The 17,726-nt window shown below is 43.3% G+C and overlaps 1 protein-coding gene across 1 annotated transcript; it reads right to left on the bottom strand.

Annotated features, from left to right (window-relative positions):
- Window positions 1-572: 572 nt before the first annotated feature.
- On the bottom strand, window positions 573-2,485 carry foxe1 (forkhead box E1). Its single transcript, XM_064345290.1, has one exon. It carries the CDS (start codon window positions 2,244-2,246, stop codon window positions 1,119-1,121), a length of 1,128 nt encoding a protein of 375 aa, XP_064201360.1. The 5' UTR covers window positions 2,247-2,485; the 3' UTR covers window positions 573-1,118.
- Between the last annotated feature and the right edge of the window lie 15,241 nt (window positions 2,486-17,726).

Genomic DNA, 17,726 nt, shown 5'->3' with positions numbered 1-17,726 from the left:
GGTACATTTTACATCTTAGCCTAATGGGTCAGCAGACCTGCAGTTTGGCTGATTTTAAATGCTTTCAACGTCGCTCGTATCTGCCTTAATGCCAGCCTGATATTAACGTAACGGGTAATATTTAAATGTTCAATTAAGATGTAGGCTACCATATCTTTATTTTAAAGGGTCAATCCGTAAAATGGAAATTCTCTGAAGTTACCGCTGATTGTGCATTTTAGCACGAGGTTAATATAAAATCATAAATAACATTGGCAATATTGTCCTGTAAATAATTCGCATATAAATTCTTTATTTTATTTGGGCAAATTTTTTTCCGTTACGCTAGCTCTTTCAAATGGCAGTTTTCAGGTCTATTAATCATTATTAAACCATTAAATGATTTAAAAGGAGAGTTGCCTTTACCTCTCCGAATAAAGCTTTATACAAGCATTGAACTTGAACATATTTCATACTGACTCGTGAGTAAACTAATATTTAGCCTATTTTATTTTAACGACAGAGTCTAATTGTAGATTATTATGTCTCTATGCCTTGTATTTATGAAATAAACAGTTAGGCCAATTTTTTGTGGATATCTGTTTTTATTTTCTCATGAAGCATATAGTCAGTAAAACACGGATACAACAAACAACACAGAGAACTGAAGTTACGAATTCATAGACCTACATATCAGAAAACCATCACACACTGTCGAGTGGTATTTTAAAAAAGAGGAGGTCGGAGTCAATTAATGGCTCCATGCAGCCACAGATTCAAATTAAATATTAACATGAGATTCACATCACAAAAATGTTCTGTTCAGAAAATAACTCACATCAGGTTCCCAAATCTAGTTTAGATCACTGCCAACGTTACTCTGCGCTCAGGGCTCGTGCCATGGTGGCATTTTCGTGGCATGAGAACAACAGTAAAATTTGCCACAATTTTTGTGACTAAATGGATATAACAGTGCTATCAGTTCAACGGGTGCAACCAAACGGATTCTCGTATTCTCATACGAACAGGCCAGCACACCTAAGGGAAAAAAAATTCAACAGTTCTCCCACGAGCATCGAACAAGCCAATGTAGCAATTCAAATGAACCGTCCAAGTGTTAGGCCTATTTGTAGCCTATATCAAATTGCAGACACAAATCTTTCCATGTTACCAGAATATGCTTGGTGTCTGAGATAGGGGTTTGTGGTAGCCATGCCATCACCGCCGCTATACTGAGCTAACGACGGGGGCAAGACGGGAGACATTCTCCCGTACGGGTCCACACAGTCATTCGCCACTATAGAAGAACCAGGAATCCCAAATCGACCCGAAGGCCCGTAAATCTGATTGTTCGCCTGCGAATATGTGCTCTGTCCCGACAGGTGTCCGTTTGGCAGTGTGTAGGAGAAAGACGCGTGATTGGAGGGCCGGGTCAGCATCGCCCCTCTGCAAGACTGGGTTTGGAAGCTCGCGCCAGGCAGGTTGCAGGAGTTGGCCGAGCCGAGATCCGGACTGAAACTGCCGCCAGGCTGCTGGATGAGGTCAGCGCCGGGTCCCATTCCGCTGTGGTGCCCGATGAAGCCGCTGATGCCAAACATTCGGGACTGGCCGGGACTGAAGTTCGGCGAAGAGGGTGCATAGTACGGCGATGTTATCTGCTGGCCGTAGGACGGGTTTACTGCCACGTTGGAATACATGGAGCCGGAATACGAAGACCGGGTCACCTGCATCTGTGTGAACACGGGGGTGTCGTGGACGTATGCCGGGTAGGTGGATAAATCGCATCGCTTGAAGCGCTTCCTTCGCCTGAGAAAGCTTCCGCTCTCGAACATGTCCTCGGCATTGGGGTCCAGGGCCCAGTAGTTGCCCTTTCCGGGCCTCCCGGGCTCACGTGGTATCTTGATGAAGCAGTCGTTAAGCGTCAAGTTATGACGTATAGAGTTTTGCCACTTCTTGGAGTTGTCCCGGTAGAATGGAAACTTCTCCGTGATAAATCTGTAAATCCCCCCCAAAGTCAGTTTACGGTCCGGAGAGTTAGCGATGGCCATAGAAATCAGCGCGATGTAACTGTAAGGGGGTTTGCCCCGTTGAAGGGGCCGTTTCCTCCTGCGGCCTCTGGGGATTTCCTCCGTGGGAGTGCTGGCGGTAGATGGAGAAACATCGGAGGATATTTCTTTCTCAACTTTAACCACGGGCATTGTTTTATGGACACAAATCAGCGTCCTGAGAGTCGAGGATTCGTCGCAAGGTTGTCCTTCCGTTGTCATTCCGCGCCTTTCAGGTACATGAGCATATTTAAGACATTCATAATAAAATAAATAAATAAATAAAAGTCCAATGGAAATCCACAGAAAATGCCAGTAGTAGGACGTGTCCTCAAAAGATTTGTCACATATTATTGAAATCCAGGTAAATGCGGTTAATGACAAAATTTATTATTTTTGTAACTTATTGTTTAAACAGTAAAAAATCCCGAGAGGACTGCAATGTCAGGTGTCTTACCAAGGAAGCCCTCACAGGTATGAGTAATAGGATGAGGAATTACCTTGCATATACTTTAGCAGTAAACAGGCACGCCCACGTTTAAAGGGCCACACGCGAACCGCGAGACCAGGTGTCAACGTTGCATACCTGTTTGACTACCAGGTTCTTCTGAGCCTAATAATTTTATTTCACTTGTATCACTTTAAAAATATATATTTTTACACAGAAATTTCTCACATATTGTTTAGCTCACAGAAAGTATCATGTTACTGGATGAAACAATTAAAACGACCGCCTTGCTTTTATATCAAGACAAATTTGAAAAGAAAATATAAAATGGACATGGGAAGGTTTTGCAGTAGGCTATAAACATTAATAGACGTGGGATTACGAGCGTTATCTGATTAATTAATAAGACAAATTAATTTCAGTGTGTAAAATGTTTCAGTGAACAGACTACACTAAGTTTTAATCTGCACTGAATTCTTAATTAAATCGTCACTTTATTGCCCCTTGCACCTGCAACATTTTAAAATTAAACATTTATTTAACCGGGTTAAGTTATTAGCATATAAGATAGAAGGTATATAGGGCTGTAGACTGGCCTAAAACACCGCTCAGCATATACAAAAATATACGGCAACAAACTAATACCACAGAATACCAATAATTAAAAACAATTCTATATTGCTCTCACACAAAATTCTTTATATGTGTAGACTCGATATATTTGCTGTTCATATATCATCATAAAACTAAAATAAAATATCTATGGATATTGTTACTATTTTACTATTAACTTCTGGGAACTTGACGAGTCTCAATTAACAATTGAACATCCTGAATATACTTTGAGTAAATTGTTTAAAAAGTGCAGTGCTCGTATTTGTTTGAACAGAGCTTTCATCAGTTGAAAACATACTTCGTAATTACGATGTACCTGCGTAATAACGATGTATTGAAAATGGATTAATTAAAACGTACTAATGAATATTACGAATATTAAAATGAAATATCATGTATTGATATATGATTTTTCCCCTCAATATTTGACATTTTAGGTTTGCTAGAACGAATTTCAGATTTGAAGTAAATACAACGATACAGCTTCAGATGATTATAGAAACTTAAAACGATAGAAATGATAGAAATATAATTATATGATTTTAAAAAAACTACCGAAAAATGTTACAAAACACCCTTTTTTTGTGGAAGCCAGTGCGGGAAATGCTGTGATTTTGAAATGAACATCTAACCAAAAGTAACACCAAACGTTAAAACCTTATTACAGAAAGATCATGACAATAATAATTACTAATTGATGTCGTATCAGTGTATTCCATAAATGTGCTTTTCTTTGTTTTTGTATTATTCACAATCAGCACAAAGAGACAAAAAGTATAACATACTTAATATGTAAGTTGAGCGCGTCCTTGAAACATTATTCCACAAATTGTGCTGCATTAGCATATGTTTCTGTCATGTTTGATGTTGCTGTTGGAATTAGTCTATTAGTGTCTTAGTTGAAATAGGTCTTAACAAAACATTGAACCAAAGAATTATGGCACTGACCGCAGTTGGACTAAAAAGCTTATCATTATGTGTATTATGCAAACCCGCTTTGCCACAGAAGACTAGGGTCGTTATGCACAAACGGGCGCGGGGACGCTTTTGTGTGTGTTATGAGTGCGGAACACCAGCTACTTGGCCGCGATAAACTTGCAGCAGACCAAGCTGGTATTTACATAAAAGTTAGTGTTCATTTCACATGCTTCTTCCGAGTCAAAATAAAATCATACAAGTAGCTATCGCAAAAAAAGAAAAGAAAAAAAGACAAATGCAACGGACCAGCAAACAGTAACAAAAATAGCATATTTTGCTGGTGACGTAAGGATGCTTTTGATAAATTTGTAGACTGGGCCATTTATGAACGACCAGCCTGACAAACCAATAAGTCGGCCTACGCACACGTACACACACTGATGAAGTCAAATACTTCGTTTTAACTAGAAAACTAAAATTTTGCTATTGGCTCTCTGCGCATGGATTATCGCTGGCTAATGCTAACATTAGAAAGAAATAAGATGAAATAAAATCAGATGAATGCTGCATTAAAAAAACAGCTCCATTTTTGATCAATTAATTTATTTTACAAGCTATTAAATACTACTGCTACTAAATATTATTATTATTAGGCTATTATACTACTACTACTACTACTACTAATAATAATAATCATAATCATAATAATAGTAGCAGACCTGTTGTTTTGTTATTCCATAGATACAAATAAAGACCATGAACTGAAAATGAGGGTCATATTAGTATATTTATTTTTCATACTGTTATAGGACCAACATATATCGGTGTTCACCGGAAATAAACTGTAAAACCTCACAGCTAGAGCTCCGTTCCCTTTTTTGCAGGAGTGCATTCTCATGCTTTCGCTAGTAAATGACATCAGTCTTACTGTTGAATACTGGCAAAAATCAGAATATTACCACAGTGCATACTGCCACTGCAAAAACATGGTACAGCTAGGGTACACACAACTGTCATAAACCACGGTACAACCACAGCAAGCTCGACTTTCAGAAACCATGGTATGACCACAGCACACACTACTGCCACACAAACCATTATATGACCCCAGTGCGTACTATGGTCACAAGGAATAAGTTAAACAGAGTACATTCATTCACAAACCATATTATAACAATAATAAATAACTTATGAATTATACTGGTTTCTATGTAAAATCAGAGTCCTTTTACTTTATGCAATCTATAGATTTTCCAGGAAACAGCAAGTCATGGCAATATGGCAATTTTTAGTGTACAAATTCTCATAATGGTGTATTCAATCGCTTAGAGAACCTAGTGCACATGTCTCTGCTTTTTATGTTATTTGTTTTTTTACTTTTAGCAGGAAAAAAACACTCTTAAAATCACAGAAATGGCACAGTCATTGGTAGAACACTGTCGTTGGTGCAGGTCCGAATCTGCGTTTGAGGTGCTGGCACAGCTGTGGGTAGGGCATAGCGTGGGTAGTGCACAGTCATAGGTGGGGCACAGTCGTGGGTGCGTTTGAGGCGCTGGCACAGCTGTGGGTAGGGCATAGCGTGGGTAGTGCACAGTCATAGGTGGGGCACAGTCGTGGGTGCAGGTCCGAATCTGCGTTTGAGGTGCTGGCACAGCTGTGGGTAGGGCATAGCGTGGGTAGTGCACAGTCATAGGTGGGGCACAGTCGTGGGTGCGTTTGAGGCGCTGGCACAGCTGCGGACGAGAGGTGCTTAGAGAGGCAAATGAAGCGCGGCAGCCTGTCCAGCTCCAGAGCCGCTGGAACGGCTCTTTTGGAAGCAAAGATAAACAAATCCCCGGCGTGTGAATTTGAATGGGCTCTCTCTCAGTCACGCGCACGGTCCCGCAGGTGAGATGTGAAGCACCAGGGCATCCAGACGGGGGTCAGACCGGGTCGCGATGGCCTTTCAAAGCCCGAGAAAGGGCCGCTGATGGCTCCAGCCTCTCGTGACGGTCTCAGTGCGTTTCTGAGCGGCTGGTCTGCTGTGAAAAACAGCTAAAGAGCGGCCCTTCTGTGCTCAGCCAGCTGAGACTCGCCTCACTCGGAGAACTCAAGAGCATGCCAACCTCGCTGCGGTCTGCGTCGCGTGCTACCCACCACCATTTCACCCTCAAACGCTTTCCACAGAAACTAAAGGTACTTTCAGACTGAAATAGGAGCATGAATGTATCACTTATATTTATAAAGCTTTAATAGTTAAAGTGAGATAACAGCTTTAAAACGCATTTGTGAGGTTTTTGAATTTCGCTTTTGAAACAGTGGTGGTTTGACTCCGTGCAGTCATAGTTTTACAGAACCTCTGACCTGTGTTAATTCCACTAGGGCTTTATGTCTTCTCTATGACAAAAAATGATAAGGCTATGTTTTAGCATTCACATTTTAAGAATGAATGGCTTAATAATTATAAATGTAGACATTTATAAAGGGTCATTTATTGGTCACTATTCATTTATTGGCATTTTGGTCAGGCATATTTTTCATATGTTAAGCACACTTTTAGGATTTGTCAGTAATGGCACCAGTATTAGTCAGGATTTAACATTTTTTGCATTTTTCTCTAGGTACACATTAAACAAGTAACAGACCATCAATTTGCTCTACTTGTTTCTGACCAATTTGCCTGGCAAGATGTACATTAAAGCACTCTGAAAGCACATTAAAGGAGAGTGGATTTGTATGAGTCGTAAATCACGCTGCTGTCTGCCAGCTGCTAGCGAACAGCCCAGTGCAGGAGTAAACTGCGCTGCTTCCTGAAGCCTCCGGCCAGCGACTGATGAAGGAGAGAAAGCTGCGCTACGTGGGCACGCAGCACAAACAGGCCTCTGCTGGCTGGGAGGTGTGCTGTGCTGGGGCTGGAGAACGTTAATGAAACAGCAAGGCCTGCTGTAGGCCATGTAGCCGAAACGCGTTGGAGTGTTTTATAGTTCTTATCATACTGTTTCTAATTCAACCTGCTACTGCAATAAAGGCATTTTTTTAAGTTTATATGGGCAGAGAGCCACTAACTTGTGTTTGTGAAGCAGGTTTTTTGGGAAGGGGGGGGGGGCGGGTGAGAAGGGGGGTGTCCGGTGCAGGCTGCAGACAGGGCTGCAGACGCATGCATGTTGAGGCAGGGAGGGGGGGTTTGGGGGGTGGTTTGGGCTGCAGATGAGGCTGCAGACGCACGCACGTTGGGGCAGGGCAGGAGGGGTTGGGGGGGGATTTGGGGGGGGTGGTTGGACTGCAGGCGCACGCACGTTGGGCCAGGGCCTGCTTGTTTGCATTGCACCTGAGGATTCCCAGCGAGGGTTTGACTGGATCTGAGACTGGGCGAGTTTACATAACTGCAGCTCCGTGCGAGAGAGGGGGAGGCCGCCGTTAATTCGCCGTGTGTGTTCAGGAACTGTCCGTCAGAGAGCAAACACCTGCGCTGCCCTCTTTACATGGCAAATAAATAAACAAACGTAGCACGTCCAGCGAAGACGATGTTAATTACATTATCTGTCTGTAAACTAAAAACGAACACTGATGAAACACATGCAAAACCAGCAGCACACGTGCCAAAATGCCTGTTTCTGAGCGGGCACACCTGCCAAATGAGCGTATGAAATGTATTTATTTATTTCGATATTTACTTAACTAAATGTTTTTACAATACATTTTTTTACATGAGCCTTAATACACATTTGCTTTTATTTATGTATTATTAATTATTATTATTATTATTGTTATTTAAAAAATTGAAACCGTAAGAACAGTGACAGGATCGCAGTAAACGCACGTGAGAAATAAAGACTGGCCGCAATTGCAGGAAAAATAATAATCAGCTGCATTTTAACATTTGAGAGAAAAGCAATGGAGGGCTCAGTACGAGACTGCTTTCCTTTCCAGCAGCCTATTCTCAGATTATTCTCAGCTGCTGTAAATAAACATCAGCACTGGAGAGGTTTATGATGCTTATGACAGACGTCCAAACTCAGTATTTATCATATGGACATACAGCATATGGGCTCCCAAACCACGCAGTACAAGAGATATTGGACGAGATGGTAGTCACTCTGGTACCAAACTACCACATACTCACCAATCCATTGGATGGAAAGTGACCTGTCTCTGTTTTTTCCATTTTTCAATCAGATTAACTATCGTGTAGAGTCAATAATAAATAAATAAACATCAATAAATGTTGTTATTGAATTTATTTATTTACTGATGAAGATGAAAGCCAGAGCAACATTCATTTCATTTGCAGCAAAAGCACATTTGAAATGAAACAAAACATACACATCTCTCAAGAATAATCAAAACGCCCTCTCTCTCTCTCTCTTTCTCTCCCTCCCTCTCTCTGTCTCTCTCTGTCTCTCTTCTCTCTCTCTCGTATAGTTTTTTTCTGTACAAACACTGCTTGGTGGGGTAATTTTCGTGAATGCTGAACTTGCCTACACTATATTTGCAAGGGAAAAATCCAGCCCTTGCATTTATTTGAAAGTCAAAGTTAAAGACAAATGTTGACTGGATCCAGGCCCAATGATGTTTGTGCAATCACTAATTATCATTTTTCTATGTCTTGTATCTTAATATTTGCATTCTTGCATGCATCACAGTAAATGTGTATGTGTATGTGAGTGTGAGTGTGTGTGTAGGTGTGTGTATAGGTGTGTGTGTGTGTGTGTGCGTGTGTAGGTGTGTGTGTGTGTGTGTGTGTGTGTGTGTGTGTGTGTGTGTGTGTGTGTGTGTGTGTTTAATTACTCTGATACGATCACTCTGACACTGGGGCTGCAGTCCTGCTCTCATGAGGAACAGTCTGAGATGCTCCACATGAGAGCTAAGCCATAGGTCTGCTGGTGTGAAGCGTTTGATATACATAAACACAAATCTGCTTTAAGCTGGCATGATGCAAATCAGTGTAGAAGTGGAGTGAGCTCAGCAGATTCTCCCTATGATGCTCTATACAGTGTGTGGAATGGAAAATCTATCTTCAAGTGCAAACCATAATCTTATCAAAACGATCAGTTTACATCATTCCTGCTGACAGTATTGGTGTGCTTCCACTGCAAGAGGGAAGTAGATGAGGAACCAATCAGACTCAATCAGAAAGCATTTTCCTGCACTTTTATATGCCTGTTAACGTCTAAAACTAGCAGTACTGAATATCATACAGTACAGTGATGCATACTCATTTTAAAATGTACTATAAATTACATTTACTGGAAATTGAAAAATTCAGCTTGTTCAGAATTGCACACACAGAATTGTTCAAACACACTCACACACACACACAAACACACATGCACACTCACACGCACACACACACTCACACACACTCACACACACGCACACGCACACGCACTCCCTCCCTCTCACCTGCTCGTCAGACACACCTGTGTTTTGTTCCTGACGCTCAGCAGAGGAACACCGGGAGCACAATGGCGCATGAGCCGCCGCTGCGCCTGATTGCAGATGTCAGCTCATGCACTGTAGCAAATCTGTCTGGATCTGCGTTTCAACACCTCCTGAAAAGTCTCTCTGCCCCCCCCCCCCCTCACACGGCTTGTCAAATCAGAATTTCTTCTCCTGTCCGTACCTGACTGGCATCGCGTTGCACAACGAGCTCGGCGTGGAGCTGAATGCATCAGATGTGCTTTTTATTCTCTGTCATTAAGCGGGATTAATTTCTCACTGTGTGGCTTTTCACAGAACTGACAAAGTGCTCAGGAGTGGCAGCCATCCAAAAGGCTTCATTCTTTCTGTTTACTGGTGACTCCTGCAAATTAAGCCCTTTCTCTTTACCGTTTCCCTACAGCACCATAAACAGCATTGCATTGTAGTGTGTCTGCTTTCTTGAGATTTTCATCAGTTCTTATCTCAGTGCATTGTTTAAGTCGGGTGTACAGTTTCACTTGTTTCTGCTAAAAAAAGTAGTGTCACGTTTAGTTCTGTTTCGGTCCAGCAGAATGTATGTTTTTGTGCATCGACCCTCAAAACGTCTAAAATTCTGCAAGGTGTTGCAGATTTGACCCCGAGATACTGTTAGGAAACAGACTGAAAAGCAACGCTAAATGCCTCACATACCTTGTCGTAATTTTCAGAGTGGATGAAGCAAGAAACAATAGGCAGAAGTTCCTCAAATTACCCGTGAATGAAAGATCCGTGTAAACACCAAGCGAGAAAGAGAGACTGTAGCCTCAAGTTTCTGCATTTGCCACATCACCGAAAAAATATAAAAAACACGAATCATGCTTAACTTTTTTTTTACCAGCTTGTTACGTTGACAGCTGAACAAAGTTGATGACAAGTTTATGGCCTCTTATTATGTGTCATCCTAGGCAGGTCCTCCTCTATATCTTCATTATTATGTATTCAGGCGGTAAAGTCACACTTGCAATTATTAGTCCAGTATTCTATTTTCGACTCAGTGTTTCAGAGTAACTCAGCATGAAGCCTTTTGTCAGGGTTCCAGCCAGACTACAGGCCTTGCTTGTTTTTTCACGTCTGTCCGGTGAAGCCACCGCTCCCATCAGACTGACAGACAGCAGTGAAGTATCTTTGGCTCCCCGTACGCATCGGTTCTTTATGGGCATGGCAGGTACAGTGTGGTTCTGTCATTAAACATCACTGAGAACGCACAATAGATGGTAATTAGAATGCGCCACTTGCCAATGGTTTTCTTCGCGCAGATTTCCCTTTCAGACTAGGCCTCTGCAGACGTAAAGCAGCACAGATCATAACTGACACGCGTCAACCTTACGCTAATTATACCTCAGGCTAATGCTTCCAGACACATCAGAACCTTTATCCTTTAAAACCAGTTTGCTATGATCATTTAGCAATAAAATAAAATAAATAAATAAAGCAATTACCTGAATAATACTTACCAGTCAACGGGTACTTCTCGTGACGGAACAGTAACTAGTTATTGTTTTCTTCATGTGGTGAGATCGGTTGCTTGTAACAAGGGCATGCTGATGTTGTACAGATCAATTCATCAACGCAGACGCTGCATAATATACATTTAAAATATTTTCTTAATGGATGGTAATGTGTTAGCCTTTAAGATAAATGTAATTTTGTTGCCTGTCAAAAATAACTATAGATTTTAGAATAATATTTCTTCATAAAATATTGTACAAACATCTTTATATTTTAGCCTGGCCCAGTGTAAAATTCTTAGTTACAATAACTTGGTCATTTTGCCTTTGTATTTGAATGGAGTTATAAAATGTAGCTCACAAAACTACAAATATTTGTGTCAGCTGAATCGCACACAACTTAATTATGGTTGCTGTGCCAACATAAAAAGCTTGTCACTGGAGCTTAGAAATTGTAATTCACAGAAAATTGATCCTTGAAAGTACTAAAGTGCTACTGTAATCATTTATTTACATTTTTTGTAGTCGGAAGAAGAGCATTTTTTACAGCTAATATTAATGTGAAATAATGGCTAGAATACGCAATATTACGGTTAAATACGGTGAAATTTGAATTGAACTGGCCGCGAAGCATTGTGGGACATGGCGGCTGTGGTTGAAACCTCGCGAAAGCACCTACGGCAAACTCGGAGTTGACAATCAGACAGAAATTATCAGTATTAAGCGGTATTAAGTTTCATTTCAGCATTCAGGTTGGTTTACTAACAGTAGCGTCTCCCTTATGACAATAATATAAATGTTGTAGCTAACTGAGATGGGTGTGCTTTCATTTATAAGGCTTTGTAGCTGGAGTGTTCCATATCAGATTATGAAGGTAAGTGTCTAACGTTAATGATAGCCTAGCGATCTAAAATCATGCATTCAATGAATGGATGAGTGAATGCATGATCTTTTGTGTCTGAGTAATTTATCCATGACGTTACACTCTACTTGGCACAAGTGTTGAGTAAAAATATCACTTACCTGATTTGGTAAGTGCTTATGTTCAAGATGACATGATGTGGGAGTGTTGGGGTCTTTCAAAAGTGCGTTGTTCATTTACATCTCACCTTAGTGCGCAGTTGAGCAATGGAAGCAGCTTTGCTGATAAATGTTCCGCTGGAATTTTTTTCAGGCTTTTCTGTAAATTTATTTCGAATAGCCTAATTGCAAACAGGAGCATTCAGGTCTCATGAAGATCTAATGATGTCCTTCTTGTTGTTAAACAAAATCGGCATTGTATTTTAATCATAGTTGAAGTGTAACATTCATTCTGTCTAATTGGTAGAAGAGCCTTGATTAAGAGGAAGCGGATGTCAGTCATAACATTTAGTACACAGTAAATTATCCTCTGTTTTTTCCAAATACTAGGCTACTTGTCTTAAATGTGGACAGGTACACTTATGGGAGAAAAAGGTTTTAGCTCATAGCAATAACCCTTATCGTCTGTCTGCTACATGTGTCGTATCGTACTGCATATCGATCTGTAAAGCAGTGTTCAGTTCACATTTAATGAAGACACACTCTAGTACTTGGCGATGAGCATAATTGTGTGACAGTCTTGACAGGTTGTAGCATAAACCAGAATGTTCCTCTACGCAGAACAAAAACCCAGGAGCATGTGCCACACACCGCATTAGGCCAAATGTCACACGGCGAGGTTTCCTGTTAGCAAGGCTTGTCATCTTGATCCATTTACCTCTTTACTGGAGGTAGGTAAAAATGAATGGGGCAAGGGAGGGGCGGGACATGTGTGGTATGCCTGTACTCCCATAGCCACCTGCACGACTGTTACTCAGGGATTTGGACGTCCTCAATCACTGACACCTCTGGCTTATTCGTGCTTAAGTCAAATACCAATACATGTCAAATCTTGTGGGCAGATATTCAAACATTCATATACTGTGCGTCTCCGTTCCTGCTGCTGAATTTTCTTTATGATCCATGTTAGCGTGGCTCTTTATGAAAACTATGCTTGTGGCTTTCATCATATTTTATTCTTTTAACCATAGTCTGCCGCACCTTTATGGACTTGAGCTGGGTTTTGACCCCCCAAACCCCCCCCCCCCCCTCCCCTGTAGTGTTTTTCTCCGGTGCCTGGGGATTGAATACAGAAAACAAGTTAGTCTCTCAGGTTAAGCTCTCCGTCAGACCCAAATTCCCCTGCTCTTTTGTGGGGTTTGGGGTCGCCTCCATCAGCAATGTGCGCACAGGGTGGGGGGGGGGGTGAGCCATTGTGCGGGGGGGGGGGTGTGAGCCATTGTGCGAGGGAGAAACGCGGTCACAGATGCAGGAAGCGGTTCGACAATGCGCTGCAGACAGCCGAAGCCGACGCCTCAGTTCCCTGCTGTCTGTGTTCGTTTATACTGAAGGGTGCGCGGGGGCACTAATCTCTCCTCCAGCGGGAAGCCATTTTAAGTCCCCACGTCGACCGTACGGGTAATTGGAGGCCTAGTAGAGACGCCGTACTTGCCTAGCCTCACGAAAAGTGCCGGTACACTTCCCCTTAAATCTGCTCTGAGTCTGCGTGTGACCCGACTGGATGAGGCACAGAGACCAATCACGTGGCTGTGTTTGTTTAGCGTGTTGAACATCGATTTCCTGTGTTAGGACAGGGCTCTGCTGCTTACCTGAAATGGCGCTGACTCAAAGACAAATGAGCAACCAATAGAGATTCACTGCGGTGACTGTATTAATGATTTCATTGGGTGGCAATTCATGTGAGATCTGTTTATTTTTGGTCGTGAAATAAACTGAGTTTGCGCTGTTTGGGAATGTATATGTAATGTAATGTATATGTAATGTTGTTAGTGTTGTAAGAGAGACATCGCGTTGCCTGCTACAGTAGCAACACAACACAGCAGGATTCCGTCTGTTGCTAGGCCCAAAGTGACATGTTAAACCAAAAGGAAAATTGCCCGTGGATGTTGGCTCGCTTTGACCGGACTCTTGACGGGAGTTGGGAGGCCAGCCAGAGAGACTTGTCCTAAAGCGGGCTTCTGAAGTAATGGACTCATGGACTCGCGGTTCCCATGTCTGAATGGGGCGGAACGAGGATCCTGGCTCTTTGTGCCAGCAGACTGGGAGTCAGTCATGCAGAGAGAGCACTTTTCCAGAGCGCCTGAACAATGGCGGCCTGGGTGTGACTTTCAGTCCAGATTACAGCCTGAGCCCGGGGATGAGAAACGAGGCGTCTGCTGGCGCTTTGCCGCCAGCGCTCTCCGTTTCCGTGGAGCTCCCGCTCGTCCTCGCCCTGCGCTCCAGTGCAGAAGCACAGCTCTAATGCAGTGAGCTGCGTTCCAGTGCAGAAGCACAGCTCTAATGCAGTGAGCTGCGTTCCAGTGCAGAAGCACAGCTCTAATGCAGTGAGCTGCGTTCCAGTGCAGAAGCACAGCTCTAATGCAGTGAGCTGCGTTCCAGTGCAGAAGCACAGCTCTAATGCAGTGAGCTGCGTTCCAGTGCAGAAGCACAGCTCTAATGCAGTGAGCTGCGTTCCAGTGCAGAAGCACAGCTCTAATGCAGTGAGCTGCGTTCCAGTGCAGAAGCACAGCACTAATGCAGTGAGCTGACACTTTATGAGAGCTGGGAGTGACAAACGAGGCATGCGCTGGCAGCGTGTGATTGATGTGCAGGGCGGATTAATGCCACAGACAGGTCATTATTTCAGCAGCGTCAAACAGACACAACCTGCGGAGTGCGTGTGCGCAGTCATATGCAGCAATATCAGGTGCAGAATTTTTCATTCTGTGCGTCTTATGAAACAGGAATGTAACACACATTGCTGCATGAAACATTTACACCATTAAAAAAAGACACAGCCTACAGAGATGAGGCACAAAAAATTGAAATTGAAACATAATTTTACACCTGGAAACACAGTTTTCAAAGGTTTATTGTTATCTTCGAGAGATGCAATATGAGTTTACTCAAAACCAGACATATTTGATAAATTTATGGTATTTGATGTGACAACAAATGGAGTTTAACCCTTTAACACAGGGCTTCCTGCTGCTGTTCTAATTTCATGAATTGAACTCTAATTCATCGTCTAAATTGACCAAATTAAAAGGGAATTTACCCCAACCCTGGATGCACACCATGTTCCTGTTAATTTCAGGCAGATATACTGTACATCCACATCTGTTCCACTCAAACTGTCATCACATCGTCTTTTTCATGCGAACAATGTTGACAGATTTTTTGTATTCCACAAAAATTTGCTCGTTTATTTTTCGCACCACCTGTGTTGTGAGGTACAGCCCTTTTACAAAACCAGAGCCGCAGAGCACTGTTGACCCCAGAGTGAAGTTAATGCAGTTTTAACCTCAGACTGAGAGTGGATTTTATACAGCTTCACAGCATGTAGGAGAAAACAGGATGTGTCAAAATTCCCAGTGTTAAATTAACTCTTGCTGTGTTCATATAATTCCAGAAGTACACTGGAAGAATTTAAACGTATTTTAAAATAGTTTATTTTACACAGAAAATTTTGTTTTATAAGCATATGGTCAGTGTTTTATGCAGGTTAATCTTATTAAATTGAAGGCACTTGGAACAGATAGAAACATTCTGTATCCTCAGTACAGAACACAAGGAAATGATTCTTGCAGCGGAAGGAAAGGACTGAAACGTGGACTAGCAGCAGCGCACGGGTGGATGTTGTAACTCCTGTGAGTTGACAAGTCTGCATTGTTCTGTTATGACAGCCCATGACCAACCCCACAGATTCCCCACAAATCCCCTCTTCATACCTGCTGATGACACACACTCACACAGCCCAGACCAGTCCCCTGGCCACCAGCCAGTTATACATGCCGCATGAACAACTCACACGCACACACGCACAAACACACACACGCACCCAAACACAAACACACAAACACACACATGCACAAACACACACATGCACACACACATGCACACACACACGCATGCACGCACACACTCACACACACTCACACTCACACACACACACACACACACTCACACTCACACACACTCACACTCACACTCACACAAACACACATGCACACACAAACACGCACACACGCACACACACAAACACATGCACACACACACACATATAATCACACACTCACACAAACACACATGCACACACAAACACACACACACAAACACACACACACACACACACACACACACACCACACACACACTCACACACACACACACACACACACACACACACACACCCCACCCACGGTTAGAGCTAGCTGGCAGGTGAGCGACAGCATCGCGCTGCCGGAGCGAGGAGCTTCCTCACCTGTGCGGCTGAGTCAGGAGCCGCCCGACCCGTCTTTCTGCTTCGTTTATCTCCCCTGATTATTGTCCCTGATGAGGGCTGAAAGACGGGCAATTAGGAAATCATGTCGGGTGCTGAAAGAGGGGTCTTTCAGCTGAATGGAGAAAGTATGTAAAAGCCCGACGGAAAACATGTAATGACACAGGCTGGCCCAGTCACCTGACAGCCGCCTCTTAACGCTGGCCCCTGTCCGCACCGAGAGAGGAAGCAAGTCTGCGTGCCTCTCTTACTCAGGGGGGAACGGAGAGAGGAGGGGGTGGGATAAAGGGGGCTCTGCTGAATGGGTCTGCTGGCTCCGAGCTCCGAGTCTCCAGGGTTTAACAGGGACAATTCAGAGACAGAGCAAACACACCGCTTTAGAAAAAGCACACAGCACTAAGCTGTAATCCAGGACACAAAAAAGTGCTTCTTGGCCACGCTGCCAGTTGTGGCTTGTAACTGCTGACTGAGTGGCCATGTTTCTCAAAACCTTCTGTTTCACCTGCCATTTTAATAACACAATTCACGAAGTAATTCATGCTATAAACGACCCCACAGAAGTGTATGCCCTTCAGTAAATCTTACAAAGAGGACTCCTGGTGCCAAACTTTTTAAAAATCAGACTCATTGCAAATTGACATGTTGATGTTGATATTTTATGTCTGTCAGTAAGCACCTTGTGCAAGTCAATCGTAGCCTGTTACTGACAGAAACCAGCTGCAGGTCTTCGGATGGCTGGGTGTTCCACACAGCTGTGCTTAGCCCTGCTATTACCGCCATGTAATCAGGTAAGCAGGCGGCGCTCTGTACTGGTGTAGCGGGCTGGGCGGTGGGCTGTAAAACGTACCTCGTTTCTCATGATGGTGTCTAATGAGGACAGTGAAGAGTGAGCACAATGAGCCCTCTTATCGCCAGTGTAGGTTGCAGGTGACAAACGCTTTTAATGAGGTTTTTCAGATACCGAAACCTGTCAGTCTACATGATGTGGTTACAAGTGTTTGGCACGTAGCAGAACAATGAAGACAAGCCCAGCGTTCGTCTGGTTGCCTGTGCGCTCAACGAGCGGCCTCCGCGGTGGTTTAGGGGGAAGGCGTCTGTCCGGGGGGCCACCCACATCGAGGCCCTGAGGAATGCTTTTTACCGAATTGCCTGTCTGCCCCTGTGCTTATGCACCTCTCTGTGGTCACTTCTCTCTTTTGGGATATCACAGGGGTAAGTGTGTGACTCGTGTCAACCGCTGCAGTTTGAAATCCTGGAATGCCCCCCCCCCATCCCCCTCCCGCCACCTCCAGCCAGAGGTCCAGCAGATCCTCTAGTGAAATGTCATTCCTAATCTGCATTGTTTCGGCAGGTTGGAGAGTGGGGGGGTGGGGGGGGTATGGGGGACTGACTGGGAGTTTTTTGTTACTTCAGGATTTCTAGCTTCAGTGCGTTCTCTTATAGCATTTGCAGTTTTGTGTTTCCTGAACACTGAAATAATGATCCAGTCACCAT

The sequence above is a fragment of the Anguilla rostrata genome, chromosome 7, assembly GCF_018555375.3.
Source record: "Anguilla rostrata isolate EN2019 chromosome 7, ASM1855537v3, whole genome shotgun sequence".
NCBI lineage: Eukaryota > Metazoa > Chordata > Actinopteri > Anguilliformes > Anguillidae > Anguilla > Anguilla rostrata.
The sequence above is the reverse complement of the archived record's forward strand: the minus strand, read 5'-3'. Positions and strand labels throughout refer to the sequence as shown.

What these genes read in the sequence shown, in the direction of transcription:
- foxe1 (XM_064345290.1), bottom strand. Translation starts at nt 2,246, where the DNA reads ATGACAACGGAAGGACAACCTTGCGACGAATCCTCGACTCTCAGGACG.